This window comes from Parasteatoda tepidariorum, chromosome 2 (assembly GCF_982258835.1).
Source record: "Parasteatoda tepidariorum strain Cologne lab strain chromosome 2, Ptep-v5.0, whole genome shotgun sequence".
Taxonomy (NCBI): Eukaryota; Metazoa; Arthropoda; class Arachnida; order Araneae; family Theridiidae; genus Parasteatoda; species Parasteatoda tepidariorum.
Window position 1 is genome coordinate 102,183,680 of NC_141756.1, and position 27,741 is coordinate 102,211,420.

At 30.1% G+C, this 27,741-nt stretch overlaps 3 protein-coding genes across 4 annotated transcripts in view; 1 reads left to right on the forward strand and 2 right to left on the reverse strand.

The window, feature by feature from the left end:
* LOC107442754 (neprilysin-1) overlaps nt 1–15,086 on the reverse strand; it is a 99,498-nt gene extending 84,412 nt beyond the window's left edge. Inside the window, exon 1 of the mRNA XM_087157909.1 lies at nt 14,242–15,086. The gene's annotated coding sequence lies outside the window, so the exon portion shown is untranslated. The remainder of the gene's footprint in view (nt 1–14,241) is intronic.
* LOC147815957 (uncharacterized) lies at nt 3,086–17,720 on the forward strand. Its single transcript, XM_087157911.1, has 2 exons — nt 3,086–3,259; nt 17,484–17,720. Exons 1-2 carry the CDS (start codon nt 3,188–3,190, stop codon nt 17,688–17,690), a joined length of 279 nt encoding a protein of 92 aa, XP_087014037.1. The 5' UTR covers nt 3,086–3,187; the 3' UTR covers nt 17,691–17,720.
* Nucleotides 17,721–21,338: 3,618 nt separating this feature from the next.
* The window catches only part of Plod (procollagen lysyl hydroxylase), a 63,043-nt gene continuing 56,640 nt past the window's right edge, over nt 21,339–27,741 (reverse strand). For both annotated transcript variants that reach the window (XM_016056390.4, XM_016056389.4), the window contains one exon: nt 21,339–24,973. In XM_016056390.4, coding sequence (XP_015911876.2) covers nt 24,818–24,973 — 156 coding nt within the window. In that variant the 3' untranslated portion in view covers nt 21,339–24,817. The remainder of the gene's footprint in view (nt 24,974–27,741) is intronic.

The following is a 27,741-nucleotide window of genomic DNA, read 5'->3' on the forward strand; positions in this document are numbered from 1 at the left end:
CAACTAAAGCATTGTTAATTATACATATTATCATAGTTGTGATATATTTTTTTATTGATCAAAATAGTAGTGATATTTTAGCAAAAATAATAGTAGTGATATTAGGAGCAAAAATAATAATGAGCAGAGACTTAAAGGGTTAAACTTTTAACTTTAAGGGGTTAAAAAAATTTATTTATGCTGTGAAAGGTGACAAATAAAATAATGCTCATACAACATAACATGATATAGGAAGCTATTGGTGACTCTTAAAGAGTTAAGTAATGGTTTGTAAACATAAGATTATTTATTTTCAGTTGTTACAATTGTCCCTTTACTTATTGTTACAATCGACCCCAAGACTCCATTTCAGCTTCATTTGTTTAAAACAATGCTAGTTAATTAACAAAACTAATTGTTTTTAATTGAAATTTTAATTAAGGTGTCCACTTACATATTCGGTTAATAATTTTTATTTGTTTAAACAAAATTACTTTGTTACAATATAATATTCTAATACCAAAAAAAGTACTTACGTAGCGTGAAAATATCTTTTGTTATGTAACTCTTTCAAAAGTACATAAAAATGGTTGCCAGCAGAGGTGTACAAGTAGATTTATTAAATACACCTTGTTCACCACCTAGGAACCAAATCTAGAACCCGGCACTCGAAATTTTTGCTGTGTTACAATCGTACCCTGTTACAATTGACCCCACTCTCCCCTACACATAGACATACAGATAGACTAATGCTTTAGTTCTAGTAAAAAATTTTAAAACTTCTATTTATTTCAAAAAATTATGGTTTATTCACTAATACCGGGAAGCAAACTTTTTGTTGCATTTATGCAAATACTTGATATTACCTAATTTGGATGTAGAGTTTTCAAATCTGAAATTAGTTTTGTTCCGAAAGCTAAAGATTTTTTTTCTTTTCAAAATGGCATTTTCAGTTTAGTTTATTTTTTGTCTGAATGGACAAGTTTGTAAAGAACAAATAATTTGATATACATATACATTTTATGTTTCTTTGAAAATAATACTTATGACGAAAGAAAAAAAAAAGACTAACTTTTCGCATTAGAAACTGAAATTATCGCCTTCTTCCTACCACAAAGTGGGAACGCTTAACAGTCACTCTAATTTTAAAAAGTGCTGTTTCGGACTATATTAATAAATCGCAAAAAAAAAACTGCAGCTGGTACAGAAAAACTGATAGCAGATTTGAAATCAACAATTCAAAAGAATTTGAGTTCTGTAAATAATAAATTTAGTGCAACAGAAAGCAAAGGTAAAGAAATTTTGTTCCCCAGTGCAATTCGTAACAGCCTCTAATATTGAAGCATTTAGGAATATTTATTTACATATTTATTTTATTCACATGTAGGGGAGAGTCGGGTACCCCCGCCCACAGTCAATTTCATATGTATAGAATATTTTTTCAAGTCAATGGGCCATCGGACATAAATTGTTATATTAAAAAAAGATTATTTTCAAAGTTTCAAGTATTTATGCAGCTGGTAACATGGTAAACAATAGTTTTGAAAATATATTGAATACAGTAGTCATGAAATTAAGAAAAATTGGTTGAATGTTTCGATTAAACTTCATTTTAATACTAAAAAAATAATTTTTTCTATACATACAGCATTAAAGTATGTAGTCTTAAGTTTAATTTGCACAAAGAAAGAAGTTCGTATGTAAAAATTTGTTCGAGTAATTACAAATTTACAAAAAAATTGGATTTCGGGTAGCCCCGCTCACATGAATGTCTGGTATCACCGCCCAATTTTATTTCGTCGATAAATGTACGGTTGCAAAGATTATTATTTTATTGCTTCAAATTTGAATGTTATATGCATTTTTAACAACAAATATATGTTTTAATATTATATGAAACATAAATTTATATATTTAAAGATGAAAAATTAAATATTTTTAAAATGTAATTGATATATCCAAATTAAATTTAATATCAAGAAATCATAAATATTATGATAAGCTATTTGCTTACTTATTTATTTTCACTTATTTGTGAACGAATCAATCTACAGAAGCATTTGAATGTAATCAAAATACAAAGTGAATTTGTAATTTTATAAGAAGTATTTTATATTAAGTTTATAAGAAGAGATCAACCAAATAAGTTTATATTGAAAAATAACTATTGTTATTAATTATTGTTACTTAAATTAAATTATTTTCGTTAAATATTTAATATAAATATACATTAATATTATAATATATTAATATACATTAATAATGATAACAAGTATGACATTTGTTGTTATTAAATGATAGAATTGACTAAAGTATATAAATATGTAATAAATAAAATAATTTTGTGATAAAAATGATAAATGAGGTTTATCTCTTGTCAATACATTGGTCATTATCATTTACACCTGAAAAAATAGCCAAAAACCACAATTTTTGGAACTGGGTGGGGCTACCCGACGCATATTTGAAAAGAGCTGAAAAACATGTTTTTTTTTAATTTCTATTTTTTTAATTTAAACTATTCTTTTTTTGGTTTATTCTTTTTGCATTATTTAATTAGATGATAAAACAGTAGAAGCATACAAAAATATTGATTATTACTCAGTATTATACAGAAATATAAGCAATACTCTTTAAGTGGGCGGGGATTCCCGACTCTTCCCTATGTTGTTTTAAATCAGAATTAAATTAATTTCACAAATTCAAGAATGAAATAGAAAGGCATATGTTTTCCTAGTGGTCTCGGTTGTGAAGAAATCAAATTCATTTCATTCTAATTTATTCGACACGTTTGTGATTGACAGCAATTGAGCAAATCTATTTAATTTCCTCCAGCATCCGATTTTCGATTTTTAATAATAGTAATTCTCAGTTTTAAACTATTGCTGCCCCTTCATCGTTTTTAGTAAATGTTGAAAAATACAAACAGAAACAGAACTTCAGACTGAAAATAAAGAAAGAAATAACATAAGGAAAGAAAGAAATGAAAATATTGAACAAGATTTTTCACGACCAACTTCCGGTGGGCAGTATGATGACCCTCCTATAAGACACCAGACTACGGAAAAGCTGATAAGGAATGAGTAAAAATATGTTTTTCTACAACTCCCGCATCGCCAAGGAATGATTCTAAAGTTAGTGTTTCCTGTTAACGAAAGATTCTGTCGTTTCTGGTCATTAATTCTATAGAAGAGTGCTGTGGAAAACAATGAATATGGCCGAGCACGGACTTCACTCGTACCACGATCACGAATCAGCTGGATGTAGCTCATCAGCTCCTGTAAGTAACCACCTATATTTTAACCATATTTATATCAACCATATAGTAACCTTATACATCAACCCATTTGTGCCTAGCGTCCTTTTAAAGGGACCGTTCTCAGTGGCGTGCAAAAAGAGTCCCTGACATCCAGCAAAAAGAAGAACTTCCAATCGCAAAGTAACTCTAAATTGATTAGCTTCATGTGATTGATTAGTTTCATTATTAAATCTGTAATTGATTAGTTTCATTATTAAATTAATTATTTTTGTATTTGGCTCATGAAAAATATTTTATGAAAATTAAAATGGGATTTTCGAACAAAATTTAATAATGAAAGTTTAAGTCATTAAAATGTTAACCTTTATAGCTTTTCAGAAAACGATTAGCACTATTTTGTTCGAAGATTTTTTTTAAAGTACTATAATTTAGTCATAATGTGAATTTTAATTTTGATAAATATATATTTTTCCAACTTTTTCTTCTTCTTTTGGTGATCTTTAGTGATGAAATTTTTCGTTTCGTTTCTATTCAAAAATTTTCACCTCTTCCTCCACACACCTTTGCACGCCACTAATAGTAATATAATCTAAAACAAAATGGATTAATTTTGTAAGCAAGTTATTCCTTAATATTTCAACAATATGAACATTTATATTCGAATCCATAGTTCAAAGGCAGTGTTTTTTAAAGCTATAGTGGTAATTAACGGTAAAGCTACAGTGGAAAGCAACGATATCAACTTAGCAAAAACAAATATGTTACCAATTTTTCATAGTGTCTCTTATATAAAGTCTTCTTATCTGCGAGGTGGACGAAGTTTATTTTTATATTAAAAGTGGTTGCAAAATTTATGATTTAATATTTTCTTCTAGCTTTAATAAACTTGATTTGAAGCGATTTTACGTGTCATTGCACTTTAAAAACATACAAAATGCTTATTGGCATTTTTTGTTTGTTTATTTTTTTATAATTTATGTAGTTGTGATATCATAAAATGGGACAATGTAATTAAAATAGAAAATGGTAACTAGTATTTGAAGGGAATTATTTTAGTTCTTTATACGACATTAACATTACATTATTCATTAACTTTATAAGAGCAGCATTCATTAATTTAGAATTAACTTAAGGAAACTTTCATTATATTATTCATTCAGTTTATGAGAGGATTCGTCAAATAAACATAAACGAAACATTATACAAATTCATTAACTTTATACGAGCAATTTAACTTTATACAATCAACTAAACATTAACTTCATGTGACATTAACAATGTATTATTCAATAAATTTATGATGGCATTCATTAAATAAAAAGAACTATTACAAATGATGCATCATATTAACTTGAGCATCTGTTTCCTTAAATTTTCATCATAGTTAAACAAATTTGGTTTTGGAACTTATGAATCAAAATATAACTTATTAATATTTTAACAATAAAACAATTTAATCATGTCAATAATTCATTCAATTAATTATAAGCTCAAAAACGTTCATATATGTTAATTAATTTATTATGAATTTTTATTTATTTATTAATAATTACAATATATACTATTAATATTATAATAAATAATATATACTGTATTTATTTATTAATAATTACTATATATACATTGCAATATATAATTTCCTCACATTTATTTTCTATTTTATGCTTGATATATTTTATTTTAGACAGTTGTATTGATATATTTTTCTTTGGCTATATTAATACAATATTAGAAAGCACTCCCTTTTTGCGGATTTAATCGTGTGAGCTGATGACGAGATTATATTTTTTAATTATTTTGTTTTCCTTCTTTTTAATATTATATTAATATAATATTACATTAAAAAGTTAATTATAAGAGTTAGTTTAGCCATAATTTTAATGGCACGGAGTGTAATTTGGCTATCATTATTTTCTTTTTACCCAGATTGCAGAGTAACAACTCTTTCCAGAAAAATTTAAAAACTGGCAAAAAAAGATCGAGGTAGCTAACTGTTTTCACTATTAATAATTGAAAGAAAATTTGTAAATTAATGTTCCGTGTTACAACTGATCCTTAATCCTAAAATTGTTGTAAAATTAAAACGTTAAAGTTTACAATTACCCAATAAAACAATCGTCACCATTTTTGTTTAAAATTTTTTATAAACTGTGACTACTCTGTGATTGTCACCGTACTGCTAACGACCCATCTGAGCTGTCCAAAATTTAATCCTCTGAGCTGATATTGATACGAACCTTTTACATTTTTTTCAGTTATGGAAACAAATAGGATCATTGATACTGATAAAATGCCAACATGCCTGTTTTTAACTGTTTAAAAAATCATCATGACGATTTTACACAATTCTTGGTATTTCCATTGTTGCTAGTTTGTTTTTAAATGATCTTGACAAGAATTAACAATTAAGCATGCAAGTTACTGATTGTACATTATTTATGGAGTACCTAACCTCTGGGGTAACCTTCTCCTTCATAGGAATTCAAATAATTGAAGGGAAGATAAGGGGGTGATCTTATACCGAGAGCTGGGAAATTATCTCTTAGAAATCGAATACATACTGAGTTAAATATTTATGAGAAAATGCAATAAAGGATAAAAAAACTGTAAAAGGAAAAATACAAATATTAACAATAGAGCGGATGACTCTCTATAAGTGAAGTAACTTTTTCATTTTACTTATAGATTTTTTTTAAATATTTAAAGTGGTACTCATTAATTTTGTGTTCTAACATCTGAATGGAATCTATGGTATATCAAATACCTGAAAAGTAAATATCCCTTGATAATTTTAACCCGGCGCGAAAACCAGGACTACCGAGTCCAACAAAGGTACAAAATATAATTATTTAATCTCAACAACCCCAATTTAATTGCAATTATATATTGATTGGCTGATTTGTAAATTATTATTTTTTAAATATTTTTGTATTTATTTAACTTGTATTTTTATAATCAATTTACTTTTCCAATTTTAATATTTTCGTAAATGAATTTTTTTTTAATAATTTCTACATGTTTTTCTATTCGTAAGTTTTTAAATAATTCTATTGGTACTTTCATGGTTTAATTCAGTAATTACCATGGCAAAGTGCCATCTTCTCTCTTAACTCCCTGCTTTGTCATGTGTGCTATGTAACCATTATGTAACCAGATTTGTTTATAGAAGTTCATCAACAGAGGATGAATTGGAAAAGGGCCAATTTTGGCCTCATATGTCCAGTTATGCATACCAGACCTTTTGATATTTTTAAGAGCTCTGGTGAAATTTTAAACTTGTTTGCATACCTAATTGTAACTTGACCTCCACCGTAAATATTGAGAAGTGTGCCTGATTCACAGAAATGTAACTTATGTGCTAGCAGCTCTGGTTTAAACCACTGTTACAGTTCTTTGTTCCCATGTGTTTATGAATGTTTTTACCAAGAATGGATAATTGCATAAGTGTCAATTCGGAAAGCAATGGTTCAAATGGCTGCAAAAAAAAAATTATCAAAATAATTTTAATTTTTTTACTTTTTCCAGCATTAAAAAACTTTGAAGCCCGATTCAAATGTTTTATTTGTTTAAATTGATTACTTACAGTTGTTGCTAAAATTATTATTAATCAACTTTATTAAATCAGAAATAATATTGCAAATCGTAAATTTTAATGCCACTTTAAATAATGATAAAAATATTTTCTTATTTAACTAAGAGAAGTTAGCAGGAATGTAATTAGATCATTGAAACAGTTCTTAATATTTACGTGTCGAACTCATTCTTTTTTGACATTCCATTCAGATATAAAAAGAAACTTCTTGAAAAAAAAACATTTGTTTAGCAAATAACGAAATAAATTTAAAAAATGAAATTAACGAATGAATATTTAAGAGGAAAAAAAAGTAAACGAGAAAATGGAGGGAAAAAAATGCAAATAATAACTTAAGTTAAAACATGTTATGAGTGCGGAAATGATAATACCAAAATATGATAATGATTAAATAATTAGACCATATCGCTGGTTCAAAACTAAAACGACACTTCTGCACTCACTTCTCATTCAAATAACATGAGAAGTGAGTGCAGAAGTGTCGTTTTAGTTTTGAACCAGCGATATGGTTGATAAGTTTAAGAACAGTTATCTTCGTTTTTTATTGGTTGAAAATGATTATAAAAAAAGAGTAAATATTTTGACCATTGTAGCACTTTAAATACAGAGTTTTTGTTTTTAATCATTTAAAAATGACGTAATGCATTTAAAAAGGGTGTAATGCAAAAGAAAATGCTCAGACCTGTTTCAAATATAGGTTTTTCGTTTTTAATTGTTTAAAAATATCAACCTAGTGTGAAAATTTAAATCATTGTTGAGGCATTAAATGTAGATTTCTGTTTTTTTAATCGCTTAAAAATAGTCAGAATTTTGTCAGAAGTGTTTATTTAGACATTTGTTGGAGTTTAAATGCATGCTATTTTGTTTTTAATTGTTTAAAAATAACCTAGTGTGAACATTTAAATCATTGTTGAGGAATTAAATGTAGATTTCAGTGTTTTTAATCATTTAAAAATAAACTTGTCAGAAGTAAATATTTATACTCTGGTAGAAGTTTAAATGCATGTTCTTTTGTTTTTTATTGTTTAAAAATAACAGCCTAGTGTGAAAATTTAAATCATTGTCGAGACATTAAATGTAGATTTCTGTTTTTTTTTCAATCGCTTAAAAATACTAGACAGAATTTTGTCAAAAGTGAATATTTAGACATTTGTTGAAGTTTAAATGCATGCTCTTTTGTTTTTAATTGTTTAAAATAATAACCTAGGGTGGACATTTAAATCATTGTTGTGACATTAAATGTAGTTTTCTGTGTTTTAAATAGTTTCAAAATAAACCTGTCAGAAGTAAATATTTAGACCCTTTATAATGTTTAAATACAGGCTCTCTTTTTTAATTGCTTAAGAATAATAAACTAAATGATAACATTTAGAACATTGTTAGAATATTAAATACAGATTTCTATGTTTTTAACCATTTGAAAATGATCAATATCAAAAGTAATTATTTCGAAGTGTCTTCGAGCTAAAATGCAGACTTTTGCTGTACGTAATAATTTAAAATTTTACCAATCATAATATTAACTGGTTTATAGAATATTTAATGGTTGTTGTGGCTTATCCTACTTCAAACAAGAACCATTAGACCAGAGGTGTCAAACTCAATTTTGCAGAGGGCCATATATTAAATTTAGAATATGTAGGCGGGCCAGATGCAAATAAAAAAAAATTTACTGAATTATTATAAAATTTTCTTTATCTAATTATATAGTTTATAATATACGGTTGTTAAAAATCATATCAAAGTTATGAAAGATGGTTATTATTGTGATCTCGAGGATCCAGATACCTGACTTCTCTTGTTTTTGACAAGCTCATTGATGTCCGGTTTCATATTTGTTATGAAACCGGATGTTCATATATGTTATAATTATTTTAAGAATTGATTGGGGATGTTCATTCGTAAATCTTGCGCGATGTTTGTTCTTATTTATTTTCATGACGGAAAACATCAGCTCGCATAATTAGGTGCTACCAAACATGCACAGAATGCGTGCTGCATGCTTTTTTAATTCTGGGTAGTTATCCAAACTCTTGAAATATTGTGTATAAAATGTAAGAGCTTTAACCTCCTTAAATTTTTCTTTCAAAATAAGATTGAAGATTGATCAACTCCATTTGCCAATGAACTGGTGTCTGTGAAGCTTTAAAACTGAATGAATTGTTGAAAATTGGGAATTCCGTTTCATTCATTTTGTGGAAGTCTTCAAAACAATTGTTGAATTCCGTGATAAGATTTTGCAGAAGTTGAGAATATTGATCCAATTTCTTTTTGGTTCACTGTGCCAAATGATTTTTAATGAGGGAAATGATCCAAAGTTTGATTTTTTACCTGATTTTCCCACAGCCTTAATTTTGTTTCAAAGGCTTGTATACATGAACACATTTGAGTGAGAATCAGATTTTACATTCAGATCAGTCAAGTGTTAATTCATATCTACCAAAAAGGCACAATCAATCCACCAGTCATTGTCATAATCAATTGGGTTACCCTTTTCTAACATGAAAGCTTGAATAGGGTCACATAATGGAAAAAATCTTTCTAAAGCTACTCCTCGACTGAGCCAACGAACTTCGGTGAAATAAGGGACATCAAAAAAATTTTCGTCCAAATCTTGTAAAAACTGCCTGAACTGTCGGTGATTTAGTCCTCTGCTCCTTATAAAATTTACTATTTTAATTATAGGTTGCATGACATGCTCCATTTTTGAATGTTTGGATGCCAATGATTCCTGATGAATTATGCAGGGAAATCCCACAAAATTCCCTGATGCTTTCTGTTTTAATTTAGTTACAACTCCCGAATGTTTGCCAGCCATGGCAGGAGAGCGCCATCCGTAGTTGTGCTGCTAAGTATATTCCAGTCGAAGATTCCGCTTGTTGCTAAGAAATGGCGTTACTGTCTATCTCTCTCACTTGTCTAGGCACTCGCTGCCCTTGAAATTATTTATAAATGTAGTGTGCACATTTTAAAACTTCCGTAGAGGAATCGAGTGAAGTCTAAAAAACACGATTCTTCTTTTTGTGACACATCGCGATCGCGGGCCGTATCTTTGACATGACTGCATTAGACAGTTAACCCTCAGAAAATCGAGAACCAGAAGGGAAGAAGCGTTTCTTAAGAAGTCCAGTATATTCACTGGTTATACTATTAACTAGTCTAAATAAATAAAACTGGTCTAATATATTTATTTTTGGCAGATCAAGTATGAACATTTAAATCATAGTTATAGTTTTAACACAGTATTCTTTGAATTTAAAAGAGCTGAGCAAAGCATTGGTGTATCGTGAAATATCGATATTTTTCTAATTTTCGCTATAACGATGTTTAAAATATGTTCCTATTATATATCATGAATACGATAACTATCGTCACACGATAAACACCAAAAAATATAGTAGACATCGACGCACGATGTATAATGAAAATATAGACAACGATAATTATAAAAAATAATGACAAACTATAAATATCTTATTTTATTTTATAACCGTCGTTGAACAGCCGCCCCAATTTTAGGTTTACGACTATTAAAGTTCAACTCTATATTCTTGTAATTTTGAATCTAATGCAGAAGTCAAGGAAACTCCTAGATCAAGTAGTGGGCGAAATGTGCCACCGTGGGGGACTTTTTGATGGAACTAACCCGCATTTGCGTTACAGTGAGAGGAAAACCTCCTGCCTAACGGCAAGAGGACTCTAACCCGTGATCCGTCTACCACAGACGAAATTTTACGTTAACACTGTGGTCGGTGCGAGCCAGGGGAGGAATTCGTATCAACCAGCTATCGTTGGGATTCGAAACCAGTTCACCTTATTGGAAGGCGACCGCTCTACCTCTTGAGCCACCTCGGCTCAAACGATAATTATCAAAAAATATCGATAATATCGTTGCTCAATAAGTAAAACCCGCATCAGTGAAGAAGAGAGTTTAAAATCTTTACTATAATTCAAGCACAGTTCCAAGGACAACAGCGACTGAGCTGTTGAGCTTTGTTTTTGTTTGGCGCTATTTTGATTGTCAGAGGGTGGCGATAAAATAAACGCACTGTCGAATAAATCTGTTACAAAATTTTCAGGGTTTAAACTTTAAACCAAAACAGAAAAATTTGTCATTTTATAAAAATTTTTTGAAAATGAGCTATTGAAAATATAAAAAAAAAACATACCAATATACCGCCAGTGAGTTGCTGAATCTTCTGTCAAAAGAATTTTGAATCATTGGCTGATGAAAAAAAGGAAAAACTGTTGAAGAAAAAGTTTATATCTGTAGATTATGTAAACGTGCAGCTGCTGCAAATACTAGTAATTTGAGAAGTCATCTAAAAAATCCCCATCCTTTCACAAAGAATCTCTCTCAAGAAGAGAAACTTTTCTTAATTTATCTTCGATGGATTTCCAATTCTTTTCCAAGAAAAATTGCCCATTCTTTTTTGATGAAGCATAAGAAATTGGTATCGCCATAGACGTAGCATCACAGCAATTTATATTAGTTTATTTCGGGGTATTCGTTATTTATTTTAAAAAATAATTTACATATTTTCAGTTATACAACTGTGACCAAGCACCTAGTCCCGTTTTTCCTATCTTTTAGCAGCCTTTGTGTATACGACTTGGACAACGCCTGATCTAGTACCCCTCTCTCCAACCTTCCATACCACAAGCAACGAGAAGACTTTCAGACACAACAAATTTAATCTGCACCTTGCTGCTTATACACGCCCGTTGTTTAGCCGGCTTTCAGAATCGAATTTATAACCTCCGGCCACCATCACTGCAGTGAGCAATGCACTTACTGGAGCACATATACAATATACCATGTATATTTATGCCACATATATGCTTCTTTTTAAAATCAAAACACTATCTATTTGGTAAATAAAAAATAAGGAAACTCGAAAATGTATCTCAAAGCAAAACAAAACCAAAGAAAAATACGATTCACTACAAAATGAAGAAAATTGCACCAAGGCGATCACAGGTTACCCATTGGCAAAATAGTTGTCCAATTTTTTTTTTTTTTGGAAAAGAAACTTTATTGTGTTTTAATCTTGGACATCTTTAACTGTTAATCCTGAACTGCTCTGTACACAATTTCGCAGGCATATTTAAATGCAGCTCAGACAGATTCTGTGTAAACTCTTTTGATGACTGAATAGACATTGAATAGCCAATCAAAGTCAATATTAACTTTTTCGGATTGGTACAATGGTGTTTGATTGAGATTGTAAGCTGCATCATACACCAGTTTCGGATTCACAAGTTCATACATGAAATATGATTTGAAAGCTAGACTTTTTTTTCCAATTTTGCATGAATAGCGGATGAATAATTTATGTTGCGGGGAAGACAGTCTACGGTCTTGCTCAAGTTATTGGATATGTTGACAATGCATACTTTTACCCCTAACTGGGGATCAACACCCAGTTCTCGTGCTTGCAAGAAAAAGTTCTGAAAAAAATTATCAACAGTAGCTGTTGCCATAGCCACGCATGCGCACTGTTTACTAATACTCTTGATTATTGTAGTTGACAAGTGAGGACGGCATGCAATCCAAACCAAGACCAGTTTTGCTAATGGGGTAAACGATATAAAAAATCTCGGTAGGTAAAAAATTTCTGTGCAAAACAAAGAGTTTATTACTTTGTTCAGTGAACACGACTGGAACGTATTGTTTCATTAGGATTGTTCATTTAATATATAAAAATATGTGGTTTTATTTATACATAAACACAATAACCATGCTTTTTTTCTACCTTTCTATTCATATATTGTTAAACTTTTATAACTACTCAGTTATTATTGATAAAAGTGTCAGAAAAAAAAAATTTCGTCTTCATTTGGGCAAGTAAACATTTTACCTTGTATTATAAACGTGGTTGAACAGGCGAACCAATTTGAGATAACGACTGTCAATGTAGTAGTGTCTTAGTAGCCTTGTAATTTTTAATCCAATCCAGAAGACGAGGGAACTCCTGAATCTCGTATTGAGAGAAATTTGCCTTCGTGGTGGACTTTTTGTGGGAACTAGCCAGCATTTGCGTTGCATGGCAAGGGAAACCACGAAAACCTCCCACGGTTAGGCTGACGGCAAAGGGACTCTAAACTATGAACCGTCTACCACTGAGAATATTTTACATCAGTACCGTGATCGGTGCGAGACAAGTGCGGAATTCGTATTAACCACCCATCGTTGGGATACGAACCCGGTTCACCTGGTGAAGGTAAACTAACAACCCGATGAAAATGAAAGCTCTATCCCCTGAGCCACCACGGCTCTCAACGTAGACCAAAATAAAAAAGATGCGCAAATTAGATATACTAAAAATGTCGCGATATAGCGTAAAATATCGATGTTTTTTGACGATATATTGCGATATTAAATTTCGGATTTAACTCAGCACTAGTATTTAACTGCTATTTCGTGAACATTTTTATTGGTTTTAGTAAGCTACGTTGTATGAGCTTGTTTTCCGTGTATAATGTTTGAAAATCTGGAAAACCACAACGTCGTTGTTTCGTTTATTATCCAATTTAATTAAAATCATTAATAGGCTGAAAATACTTTGGTATTAATTTATTATACATGATTATTACTACTTTTTTGTAGTCTCATGGGAAGCATGTGATACGCAAACAAGCAAAAAATGACATCATTAAAACTTTTTTTCTTAGATAAACATGGGACCCACGGTCCCCAGGCAGTAATCGCAGTAATCTTTTACATTCAGTACCTTAATACAGATGCCATTGCATCGACATTCAGTCCAATTTTTAAACACCAGATTAAAATCTTTCAGATTTGAATTTCCCAGAAATTGATATGTTTATAAACATTCAACCTAACATTAAAAAAATACGAGAATTGGCTTCTCTAAACTAATTTAAAATATGCTTAGCTTAAATGATGAAAAATGTATTTATATTATTTTCAAACGCGAAAGGTTGGTGAGGAACTCATGTCGTTAACTATTAGGAATCCATATAAAGCAAAATTCCGGAGCTGATTTGACCGAGATAAGGAATTTCGGCACTATATTGAAACTAAATTTATGACCAAGGTTCCAGCAATGTGCGGCAATAGACGACTCATCAAAATTTTGATAATAGACGTGTCTATTGTGTAGCCCAGATGTAAATTTTAAAATGCGTCTTCAGTCTCTATGACTTATTCATACTAATTCTTACGATAAAACATCATTAATACAGGAAACTCAAATAATACTAGAAACTATATCTGGAGCAGAATGAGGAAACAAATACAATTAAAAATAAGCAACCGTTTCTGCGATACATGGAAATCATAACTGAGTAGATATTTCACAGGCAAATGTCATCGTACATTTAAAATTATCTCTTGTTGAGGTATTTTTCGAAGTTATTGAAATCAAAATCAAAAATCGTTACGTACTTATTAAATGACTATGACTAGGCTTTCCTGTTGTCCAGTAGAAATGGGCTAATTGGATAATGTGATTAGTTTCTCCAACAAGAATGTCCGCATTCACAATGTCCTTATTCATAGTTTTAATTAATGTCCACATAGTTGCGATTTAATGTCCACATTCATAGTTTTGTAGCCACTCATCTGACTGCCTGGTGATTGCTTAGAAGTGCCATATAATGAGTGGATGTGTTTGGCAAAATAATCTTGTCCCGTATTCTAATAGCCGCCACACAAACTACTCAGGAAAATTTTACGATTGAGAGGCTTTCTGAAAGCAATAACGATTCTGCTTGCTTTCAAACTTTGCTTTGTACATGTCCTAAACACAGCGAGATATCAGATAAAATAGTAGTAGTATAGTATAGATAGTATTTATATAGTGGATAAAGTAGTAGTAGTATAGTATAGTATAGATAGTAGTAGTATAGACAGATAAAAGTAGTACTGTCAACTACTAGGCTTTCCCAAAATACTTAAAAAGTGGAAGAAAATTTAAAACTAAAGATTTCAGAATTTTCGGCAATTTCGCTAACATTGTAAACGTTCCATCACGAAAAAACTAATCCTAGTATTGTTCTTAAACTGGACACTTAGACCGCTGAACGGCCCTTATCTCATCCATCATAAGCATTGCTTAGCGTCCATCATGAGCATTGCATTGCATTACGTCAGCGGACCTTTTAGTTGCTGAATCCATGGGAACACTGAGAGAGTAGCATTTTATATAAACTTTTGAACCATTTAAATGTAGTAGTGAAAACAATAAGATCTCAACTAATCTAGCACAGAAAGAAATTTTCCCAAAGAGCGCAGAAAGTTTGCCGATCTGTAAAGGATGTGTAAGATATCAGGACCAGGAAATATGCTTTATTGAAAATACATGCATTTTTGCAGGCTTGTGTGGTCAATTAGGCTTATAAACCTTTGTCAAGTAGAAGAACAGATAGAACAACTTAGAGAACAACATTACGAAGAATACATCCAGGGTTACGGTGGTATTCGAACCCGCTACCTCCGCGCTTCGCACAGCGTTTGGCAGACCGATACCGCTCGGCCAGGGAGATCCCACCAGGAAATATAAGGAGGTGTGCTGCTTTTTGTAGGCAAACTTTTCTATCAGTTTCAAGATTTTCTTTGTTTTAATGTATGATTGGTTTAAATTTGATTTAATCTTAATTTGCCAACTACGACACATGAATAATGCATTTATCTTATCTATCTAAAACACCATTTTCTTCAACTGCCTCGATGCTGTTTGCTTATTGGTACAACTAGTCCCGCAGTGGACTGATCTTTAAGACACGGTTCCCAGCAGATCACCGAAGTCAAGCATCACTGGCTGCGGTCAGTGTGTGGTTGGGTGAACACTTTAATCAGTCTGAGTAAGAACCGAAAGTGTGTGGTATGGGTCCTCGTTAAACTGTTTTACCGTAAAGTGCTCGACTTCGCGTGCAGGTCGTCGGGCTACCGAAGTGGGGATGCCATCCCGTCTGCAGAGGATCAAAATTGTGATGGCATGTCTTCGGATGATCTTCTGCAGGGATGTTTCCCAGACCGTCGCCAATAGCCCATTGTGCAGCTCTATAGTGCGACGAAAATGAACTACATCAACAACCAATTACGACACATGAATAATGCATCTGTCTTATCAATATAAAACACCATTTTGTAGAACAACCTCCATGCTGTTTGCTTATTGGCACAACATGCATTTGCAGGCTTTTGTGCTCAATTGACTTATAAACCTTTGAAGGACTGATTGCACAATACAAAGAAGGACAGTACGAAGATACATCCAGGGTAACAACGGGATTCAAACCCGCTAACTCCACGCTTCACACAGCGGGTGATATCACCCGGTGAAGGTGGTCCCAGCTGTCTCGAAGTTTAGCTTTTAAATGCAACTATATTTTCTTGAAGCCGGCCAGGTGTCCGAGCGGTTAGCGTGCCTGACTGCGAAGTCAATGGCTGCGGGTTCGAATCCCGCTCTGGGCATGGATGTTTCTCTCTGTGTGTTGTCCTCTGTTGTGTGTGAATGTGGCCCATCCTATGAACGGGTATCTGTGGCAGTGTGGCGTGGATAATGTTGCTCGACTCCGTAACTTAGGGTCACAGGTTCCCACTGGGTAGCGTTAAATGAGCAACACTGCAACACTTCCAGCATCTTCCCAGGTGAAGAACGAAGTTCAGTACCTACCGTTAGAAAAAATTTATATATATATATATATATATATATATATATATATATATATATATATATATATATATATATATATATATATATATATATATATATATATATATAAAATTTTATATATATATATATATATATATATATATATATATATATATATATATATATATATATATATATATATATATATAGCATCTCCATCCTTCTTAAACTTCAACTTATTTCAAAGCACCACGACGTTCATCTTCAGTGGATACCATCCCACGTTGACATCTTTGGAAATGAGCAAGCGGATCGCTTGGCCAAGGAGGGCTGTAGTCATTTAACATCTTCGTCCTCAGCCCTTACCTTTTCTGAGTATCAATCCAAAATCAAAAGCCATTTATCAAAAAAGTGGAGGATCCCTCCCTCTCATCATTGGTATGCGGCCAAGGAACCGGGCTCTTCACTTGTTCATGTAGGTGATAGAGCATCTCAAACAGCTATTTCCAGACTGGCAAGCGGACACACGAACAGTCTCTCGTACTTTAAAGGAAAAAAGACTTATGCAGTCTGCTCTAAATGTGAAGCCCAGCAGGCCTCAGCAGAACATATCCTCGACTGCTTGGGCCTTTCCAAGGAGGACTTATATGCTTCTCCACTTCTTGTAATCGACTTTTTGAGGGTCAACAACTTACTGGATCTTGTCTGACCTCGTCAGACAATTAGAGGATAAGCAACAACAACAACAACAACATATATATATATATATATATATATATATATATATATATATATATATATATATATATATATATATATATATATATATATATATACTACTTTATTCAAAATTTTGCAAAGAAATGCACGTAGCTTTCTTGAACAATAGGTTTTCTAAGCTTTTTTGATTTTAGCAAGTTATAATTTACCAAGTCTCAAAAGTTCAAGACGGTATTCTCTTTTGTATGCCAGCTTTCAATAAATGAAAATTATTAATTATTAAATTAAATTATTTTTATTTTGCTTTTAGGCTCCTAAAATTCCGGACCGAAAGCCATGCTCCTGTTTACAGCAAGGCACTGAATGCCGTTGTAGTTCAGATGGGAACACTAAGTACACAATTCGTCTCGAACCCTGGGCATATTACAAAACTATAGCGTTTGGATGTCTATTGGGATGCTTATTGTTGTGGCTGATGCTTTATATACCGCTGATAAATAATAGCTTGAAGAACTGATTGTATGATAAATAAAAAAATTGTACAGTTGATTATTTATTTTAAAAAAATGCTTGATTTTGTATTTTCGTTTCTATTATACTAAATTGTACTTTTTTTCCATTTTTGTTAAATGTAAAAATGCTATTTTCAGATTTTTTTTTATCAACTTCGTTTTACGTACTTTTATTATGATAAACATGAGGTAAATTTAAAAACATTCATTAGGTGAATTGTAAAATTGTTACGTACAATTATAAAACTTGTTTTCCCATATTTTCTTCAATAAAAAATTTAATTTTTAAAATCATTAATTTTTCAATTTAAGGACAAAAAATTGAGTTACATTATATTCGAATTTTGAACTACTGTTTTAAAATATAAAAATTAAATTTTGAATTAAATCAGTTTAAGGAAAAAAATTTAAAATATAGTCTTTTTAATATTGGTTTTTTATTACTATTACATATATATATATATAAGTGGAAAAATTAAGGTTGGAAACAAAACTGGAAAAACCACAGAATGAATGTAATATCTTGCAGTTTCAGTTTCTTAGAATTATTTACTAAAGTAATATCGAAAGCAAAGGTTTTTAGCAAAGGTCGCTAACGTTTCTTAAGGTGGAAAATGTGTTGATTATTTGTTCTTTTCCTGAGTTACAGCATTCAATTGTTATTTCACATGTCATTCCAAGTTAAATTCCGAGAACTGAACCTTATGACTTGATGTCTAAAAAACAATATTTTCAATTTTTGAATATTTTGTAATATTTTGCAACACAAGTTCGTTAGAAACTGGCTTCATTTGAAAGAATTAGTGATCTATTTTATGAAAGCACCCATGCATATCTTTTAAAAATATTTTTATAACTTTTTAGTTAATTCCTAACATGCAAAATTGAGAGCATTAGTGGCATGTTCACTATTTTTACCGAGCAAATACTCAAAATCAGTTTGAAGGGTGTAACTGAAATGAGAAAACTTACAAATTCTTAGCTCATTACAGAAAAGTGTATAAGGATAAGGAACTTAAGCTATAGAAACTATAATTCTGCTTATAGTATTAGAATAAAAATTAGTAGACGACCCCTATTGTTTTACGATTACTGTAAGTTTTTATTCAATTCGATCATAACTTGTTGTCGTCGGCCATTAAGTCAGAGGGGGTGAGATTGTTCTTATTTTCCAGTATCACCATCTTTGGCCAAGAATTCGACTTCTACCACACCCATACGTCACACCCGTTTATAGGGGGGACCCATTCATACATTCATCCACAGATCGTAATTTTAACCCAAACCAGAGAATTACCTATCTCCAATTCTGTACCTCAAGAGGTATAATTTGTTATTCGATCATAACTTCAATAACGCAAAGTCACCAAATATATAATGTTAAGACTATATAATGTTAAATTTTAAAAAATTAAAATTATTTTAGATATATTAATTGAAAAACTTAGTGAAAGAACCTGAAAGAACCAGGTAAGTGACATTTTCAGAACGAAAAAAGAAGTTGCATCCGAATTATTTTATTACAAATTTATTAGAAGGAGGGACTAATAATTCTTTGCTTTATTTTATTTATCATTGCCTAATTTGAAAAAAAAATCATGCAAGCTCACTAAAAATAATATGGATCAGTTATGTTAAGATAAAAGTGAAGCAATAACAGTTCTGTTACAGTAAAAATCCCCATATTAGCGAAACCACTTTGTTACTTTCTCTAATTCATTAATTCCCCTAAAAATTTCACTTGCATGGTTCTTCCACAAAGCTCTTTAACTGTGTAAGTAAATGCCTTTCAGATTTGAGCATGATTGCGTTGTGTTTCTCAGTACTGAGTTATTGATTCTTTTCGTTTTTTAATTCCCCCCGTGCGAAGAACGGGTATTTAGCTAGTTTTTCAATAAATTAGAATTAAAAGAACTTCACTATTTGTAAATATTTTAATAGTAAATTAAAGGTCAGACAGAGAAATGGTCATGCTCCAAAATTCTTATCAAATTCTAATAAAAATTCTATTTAAAACAAAAGATCAGAGTTGGTTGACAAATGTATTTTTACAAGACTCAAATGTTGAAGGATTGTGTAATAAATACCAAATATACTAATATAGGTATATATATTATATCGATATACTTTGTGATTATTTAAACAGAACCAATAGGTGGTTTTAATATCGATACTTGGAAATAAGTGTTTTAGAACCCCTGGAAAGGGATAAGTACTGAAAAAAAATTGCTTGATGGTGGTTAATTTTGACTATCATGAGTTGGTCGCGAGTGACAGCATCATGCCAAGTGATGCTAAATACATTTCATGCTTATTCTAATGAGATAAACTACAAAAAACGAATATTGCTTACTTCAATAACATAAAGCCACCAAAAAAGGCAGGTATTTGGGTACTATATTTACGCCGCACTAGAGCTGCACAATGGGCTATTGGCGACGGTCTGGGTAACACCCCTGAGGATGATCCGAAACTAATTGTAATTTCGATCCTCTGCAGAGGGGATGGCTCTGGCAGCCCGACGACCTGCGCGCGAAGTCGAGCTCTTTACAGTAGAACAGTTTAATGAAGACCGATACCGCGCACACTCGGTCCCTACGCAGGCTGATCAAAGTGGCCATCCGCCCGCTTACTGACGGCAACCGATGATGCTTGACTTCGATGTTCTACCGTGTCTACTGGGAACCACTGAGGGACCCGAAAAGGGCAAATAATAATATTCAATAAAAGAAATTAAATCATTTCAGCTATATAAATTGAAAAACTTAAGTGTAAGAATCAGGTAAGTGACATTTTCAGAACGGAAAAAAAGTTGTTTCCGACCAATTTAGTTTTCAATTTAATAGATTGATAATAAAATCTTAGTGAATAACTAAATTCCCTACATCTTAGTAACCATGGGGAAAAATCTTTTATCGACGGTGACAATCAAAGAATCCTAACGTCGAGTTCTTTTTCAGTTACCAATTAATGGAGAGAAAGTTTATTTAAAGATATTTTTCCTAAACCCATTTGCTGTTTAGGGTTGTTATTCAGCAAAATTTTCTTTGTCACTACAGTGTTTCTTAGTTAAACTACTGATCAGAGCTGATCCTATATTTTAAATATAACATAAACATCATGAAGTTAACTTGTTGGGATTCCACGAAAAGATAGATAGTGCAAATAAAATCGAATTCGAAGCAAAAACTTCCGGAAAAATTCAATCCCTGTCAAATTTACATTACAAGACAACTTGAGTAACTATACCCAGATTCTATTGATATTCTAATCTGATATCTATCAATTAACGAACTATTTCATTTATTTATTTATTATCATTTCAATATGACAAGTTGTAAATTGCAAGATGTGGCTATAAATTATCAATATTTATCTAGTAACTCTTAAAAATATTATGTGAGTTACTTTACTTAACCATTTTAAAATGTTAATTTCACATGATGAAAGGCACTACGGTTATTTCACTTCAATAACGTACATGATGAAGGGAGGCGGTCACTTCAAAGCATGTTACATAGGTATGTCGTTCACATAATATTTTTAGGAGTTATTAAATCAGTCATAGAAATCAATAGTCACACCACGTAGATGAGAGTTATAAATGATAACAAAAAATCAAAACAATAAATAGAAATTAAAATAAAACTTCATGAGTATAAATTTTTTTTATTTCTACAAAAATGACAAAACATTTATATTTTTCATTGATTTAAATATTTGTTTCTTTGAAATAACTGGTAAAATTTTTAATGCAAGTTTGGCATTCAGATAATTACAGTAAGAAATTATCTATACAATATAATTTTTGCACAAACAATATGCAAATGCCCATTACATACAACTTATCAAAAACATTTTCAATTTTAAATTAATTGAATTCTTCTGATATATTGTTAAAAAAGCACCATGACAATCAAATTAGCATTTGCATAATCTTTCAGCATATGTTAATAAGACTAAAAAATGATAAAAATAATAATAACGAAAAATTAGAGTTTAAATAATTTTTAACAAATCTTTTAAATTATACTTAAATGTAACATACTATATGAAATATACAATAAAATCTTTAAGAGCAGTATTTAAAGATTAATGAATTCAGAAAATAACCATAAAAAACTAAAATAATCAAATTAGTATTAAGCTTTATTTAAACACATTAAGTATGTGATGAAAAAATTCTATTAATAGAAAGTTTAGCATAATCATAAACTTTTAATTATAGCTATTAAACGAATAAATCGTTTTTAATAAAATATATAAATGTTGATTTATTAAAATAAAGCAGCAGAGCATGATATTAATAATGAAAAGAAACCCTAAACAAAGTCTGACAAATATGTTTATTGATATAATTTTTTTGCCAGAAATGTACAAAATTAAAAACTCAATAGCTACAAGAATTTTAAGAGCAGCGCAAATTTAATATGTACATATTATACTAATCTCTCACTTTATAAGGATGGTCAAGACAAGTCTTGCTCGAGATAATCGAATTCATACAAATTTTGATTAATATTGTTAAAAAAGACAATAGAAAATTTAAAATTATTATTCAATAAGACAATATTGATTTAAATAATACCGATTAAAATTTAGGGAAACAATAAAATAGCATATTTATATTTGTAATTACTAGTAGTACAATGAAAGAAATTTAACGCGTTAAATGCCACATCAATTATTATTGACTGACAATGAACTTTCCGTTTAGTGAACTTCCTTAGTGAAGAAAAAAAACTAAACATGTTAAATGTCATATCATTGTTGACTGAAACTGAACTTTCGTTTAGTGAACTGAACTTTCCGTTCAGTCACTGGTGACCGACAGAGTAAAGTATAAAATAAAATTCAACATAAACATTACAAGTAATGGCTGAAATTTTTTTAAAAATGTACTTTATTTTTATTACAATTTTTTTTTATTGATTTTAGTCTGTTAAGACTGCGTTTCGCACTGCTATACCACAATATGAATGCTTTCAAGCGGTGAGCTAGTCCTGACGGGGATTGGCTTGCCTAAATGGTCAATGTGTTAAGTAGACTAAAGGTCAGATAGATGAGTCCAATACAGTAGAACGAGCAAAAGAGAATGCAGTTGACCTGCAAATTTTCCCATTAGCCTCCTTTTTTTTCTTTCTGTTTAGAGGGAGGTATCATCCCAGTTGATTGAGATTTTACTGAAATTACATTTTAATGAAGAATAAAATGCATCTATATCTAACAAACATCCATCAGAATAAACAGAGTAGAAAAGAAAGCAAAATATCACCTTTAAGGAATGAAAAATTTACAAAATAATTAAAACTAAATTATTTGTGACCAAGTTCAAAGTCTTGTTTACAAATATCAACAAAATCTTTTAAATCCTATTCTAATTGAGGCTTACAATAATTGAAACAGATAATGTAAAAATAAATACACAAAGAATGTATAATTAAGTACGTTGAAATGCAAACTAAACATGTTCATTATAAAAATTTGACACAATCATTTGGAAAAGTTATTGTGCTGTTTTCACTTAATACCAGAGCTGAGAAATATTGTTCGTCTTAACAATATTGTAAAAAGAACTCTAGCGATATATCGTGATTGCAAACATACTATGTTTTACAATAAATATTGAACATACAATAAATTTTCTCCGGGATAATAATGCAATCATTATCGTCTACGATAGATATTGCATATAATAATATGGACAATGTAATCAATAGCTATGAAAATTTAATACGATAATATTTCGATCATTACTGACAACGTTAGGTTTTAAATACTAAAATATTTAACATATTATCACTAGCCATTGTTATCGGATGTGGTTGATAAATTTCATTTGATGGAAAATATTGACTAATTAATGAAATTGGAAGAATGTCATGATGTATTATGAAATAATATCTTCAGGCGATGTATCGCTATATAAAAATTCTGATACTGATCAGCACTATTTAATACCTTCTGTGAGTAATAATGACAAAATATAGATAAAAAATATGTAGAAACAATGGTTCAATAAAGGAAAGAAATTTTGAGGACAAAACCCAAAATTTCAAAGTTTTCAATTTCAGTTTTTAAAAGATATTTGTATAAAAAAATAGATTGATAAATTAAAAGAAAACAAGGTAAATGTTCTTCTCATAAAAGCAATAAGACAGTTAAAATAAATGTTTAAAAACCAAATAATTTTTTTCAACTTTTTATACACAGGGTGAGTAGCCAAATTATTCAACAAAAAATAAGCACCTTTTGAGCACTCAAAAGATATTGTTAAGCACTTTAAAAAAATATAATTGGGCAAGTTGGAAAGTTTTTGATAATTGACAGTTTTATCTTGTTTTAACCATCATGTCTAAAAAAATACAATGATTTTTTTTCCTTAGTATTGATATTATGCTATGAGCATTTGATTATAATAATAATTAACAAAAATTATAAACATGGTAATAATTTTTTTTTTCAAATTTCAAAGTTAATGAAGCTAGTGAATTTTTCCTTATTTACTTTTTGGACAATGCATAAATTATTAGAAATATAATGTTTAAAATAAAAGGCAGGCATTTTATTTAAAAAAAGAGAACGAAGTACTAAAAATTAAAAAAAAATTCCTAGGGTTACAAAGTTTCTGTATTCTCAGACACATTTTCTTTAAAATAATTAGACTAAATTCAAAAACATAAGTATAAATTATGTGGAAATGTTCATTGACTTCAGTAATAGATAATTTTTCTGTAATTTAGTAACCATAGCATAAAACTGAAATCAAATGACCTTTGAGCTATTTTGTAATGCCTATTTTTTTTACCAATTCTTTTTTTTTTTAAATGTGTGCCTAAACTCAACAATTTAAACACAAGCGTGACAGTATACTTGATACACATAAGGCACATTTATTTATTTGTCTTTTTTTTCTTTAAAAAAAAGTATTTAAGTAGAAAAAAATTAGGGAAAAAACCCAAAATTGCACATTTTTGCTAAACAACATTCTCTCACTACAAGACAATACAAGCAAATCTATTAAAATAGGAATCTCTTCGTTTACACAAAAAATAACTTTTTTAAATAGATTATTTATTGCAATGGTTTAATGATAGCTGCAATCAAGTCCAATGTTCATCATTCTTTTTACTCAAGGATCAACGAAAGATATCATGATGTACCGAGTACCATTTGTAACCTTCAAACCTTCGTGGTAATGAGTTAGACGACCAGGATGCATGAGGGTCCAACCCAGCCTTAAATCAGTCACACTGCAGTTGTATCGAATAAACCGACAACCACCACCCTGTGAAAGAATAAAATATACATGTTGAGTGAAAAAAGATCCTAATAGTCATTTTTGGAAGGAAAAAAAATTGACATTTCTTATTTTGGTCTTATTGGGTTATAAAACATTAATTTATTTTGCCAAGTTTTCAAATTTCCTAAATCTTAGCAAAGGAAGATACTAAGTGGATGAAGGGAATTGAAATTTTTATTTTGAGAATAACCTTAAAAAGATTTTTTTTTTTGCTGTTATTTAAAACGCAAAGAATACGAACTCTGTGATCTGAACAGTTTAAATGAGTGTTAAAGATTTATAAATTTTGATTAAATGATAATCTGAATTAAATGTCGCACTAGTCTATAAAAGTATATCCTATGCCAACATTCTGAAAATCGAAAAAAAAAAAGATGAAAGCATTATAAAAAATTTGAAAGTGGCTTTTAAAACTAATAATTATAAACAAAGAACGAAATAGATACCTAAATAGAAGCATTATAAAAAAAGGGGCTCAAGAAATATAGTGATAAAAAATAAAAGAAATAGCAATTTATTTATTTATTTTTGGTCTACCACTGAATGCTCTCATTTGAGTGTGGGAATACATTGCATGTTTTTTTTTAAATATAAAAGAAACAAATAACTAATAATACAAAAAGACTGTAAATGGAAAGCAAATCAGATTTAAAGTCTTATTATATTAAACTATATAAGACTTTTATATTGAACTTATATAAATATTAAAACAATATTCAACAATACTTCTTAATATTAAACCAAGTTTAGTACTTTCATTTATTTTTAGCGGTAAATAGCGCCTGGTAACATCTATAAACAGAAAAGAAGGAATTAGAGAAGAAAAAAAAGGAAATTAGTTTGTACAATATTTAAAAAAATTTTATAATGTTTGAATTGAAATTTAATTTATATGAAGTAAAGAAAATATAATACAGAAAAGAAATAAGGAACGTGATTTTAACCAGAGATAGACAAAAGCTTATTTAAATTATGCTGTGCTTACATTATCTATTAAAATAACTTTAAGAGAAAAGAAGAAATATTTCAAATTTGAAAGTTAGAACATCTATGTTAGCTTAAAATTAACCAGTATTTTAATACTTAATTTTATAAAAAGGCATTTCTCAATGTTACTTTAAAAGCGAGAGCAAAAACAGAAAATAAACTCTAAACTTTTACCGTCAAAAGAAAATATGATAATAAAATGGGTAATGTCTTCATGTGACAAACTTCTAATTATCTATCAAAAAAATGTGGCTCCAAGAGTTCAGCTTTGGAAGTGATAAAATTCGAATGTAATTATATCTCCATCTTTTTCGTCTAGTTGTTATTCAGGGTAAAGAAAAATCAAGAATTTGAAAAAATTTTATAAGAAAACTATGTACTAAACCAAATATGAAAAGACTTGGTTGCCAGAAGCATCAGATCACAAAAAAGATGCTGTGAAAATTGCTTGAAAACATGCAAATTAAAAAAACACACTGCAAAAATTTAAAAAGAGTTAGTTTCAGTTTTTTAAAGATGATTTTAATAACTTGGAAAACTATTTTGGCATTAAATAAGTTCAAAATGCTTTGATATTTTATCCAAAAACATTTACTTTTTTCTTTGAGGTTAGCATTTATAAAATACAAAAAAAAATTATTTTTTTTTGTTGAATAATTTATAAATTGTTCTATCAATTGTTTTCTGTAGTTTGAAATCAACGGCAGTAATCTTTAATATTTTGATTCAATGCTTTCTTAACACCTCAAAAAATGACTTCTAAAACCTATAAAAAGAAAACTTGTTGTGTTTTGCTTAAGTAAACAGGTAATTTGTTCTCAATAAATTTCACTTTTAGTTACAAATTGTATCAACAGATCACGCTGATTGAGAAAAAGTAAAAAACGATTTTTCCAAAATAACCACCATTTGCAATAACGACAGTTTTGATAAACGGTTTGTGGTTGCAAGCAGTTTTTGATCAATTTAAAAAATTTCTGTTGGAATGGTCAAAGGGCAACTCATGATCTTAGGGTACAGCTGAAAATATAATTTTATAATCACTTCATTCAGCTGTGCCATTTGATAAAGTTTTCTAACCATTTTCAATATTGAGCAAGTATGAATGTCTAGTTTGCTTAACAAACTGTACATTTCTAAACCTGGACTAAGCATAGTACAGCAAACTATAAATCTTCTTTCAATTTCTTCAAGGTGCATAGACAAATCTTTCAGCAAAAAATAAGCACCTCTTAAGTACTTTTTAAGCACTATATACATTAACAAAATGCAAAATAATTTTAAAGACTTTACATGATCATGATAAAATAACTAGTTTCTGACAAAGAACTCTTTTCTTGATTATATTAACCATTATAAAATGATCGAGAGATTTTTCAGTTCGATATAAGAGGGTGGAAAAAGAAGCCAGAAATTGAGAATGCAGCTGAGTTGCACATGAGAGTGCAATAATCTCACCAAACCCAGCTCAATAGACCCACATGGAGACTCACAAGTATTTCATTAAACATGTAAAATGATTGGCCCTATCATACGTTATGGGCCGACGGTACGCCGAAATGGATTGTGGTTGAATAGACCAATGTGAAAAGCACGCTTTTGCATAACATGTGACGAAAATCGAAATGGTAAAGGAGAAAAAATCTCGCTTTCAAAAAGGGACAATAGAGCACTTTTTAAAAACACCCATGAAAAAAGCACCTTTAAGGGCTTTTAAAAAACGATAATCGAAAATAAGCACCTTTAAGCACTTTTTAAAAATGCTG

Bases quoted from the DNA above. Each gene is read 5' to 3' on its own strand.
- LOC147815957 (XM_087157911.1), top strand. From the start codon at position 3,188: ATGAATATGGCCGAGCACGGACTTCACTCGTACCACGATCACGAATCA. The intron at 3,260-17,483 runs GTAAGTAACCAC...TTTTGCTTTTAG, and splicing joins GATGTAGCTCATCAGCTCCT to GCTCCTAAAATTCCGGACCG.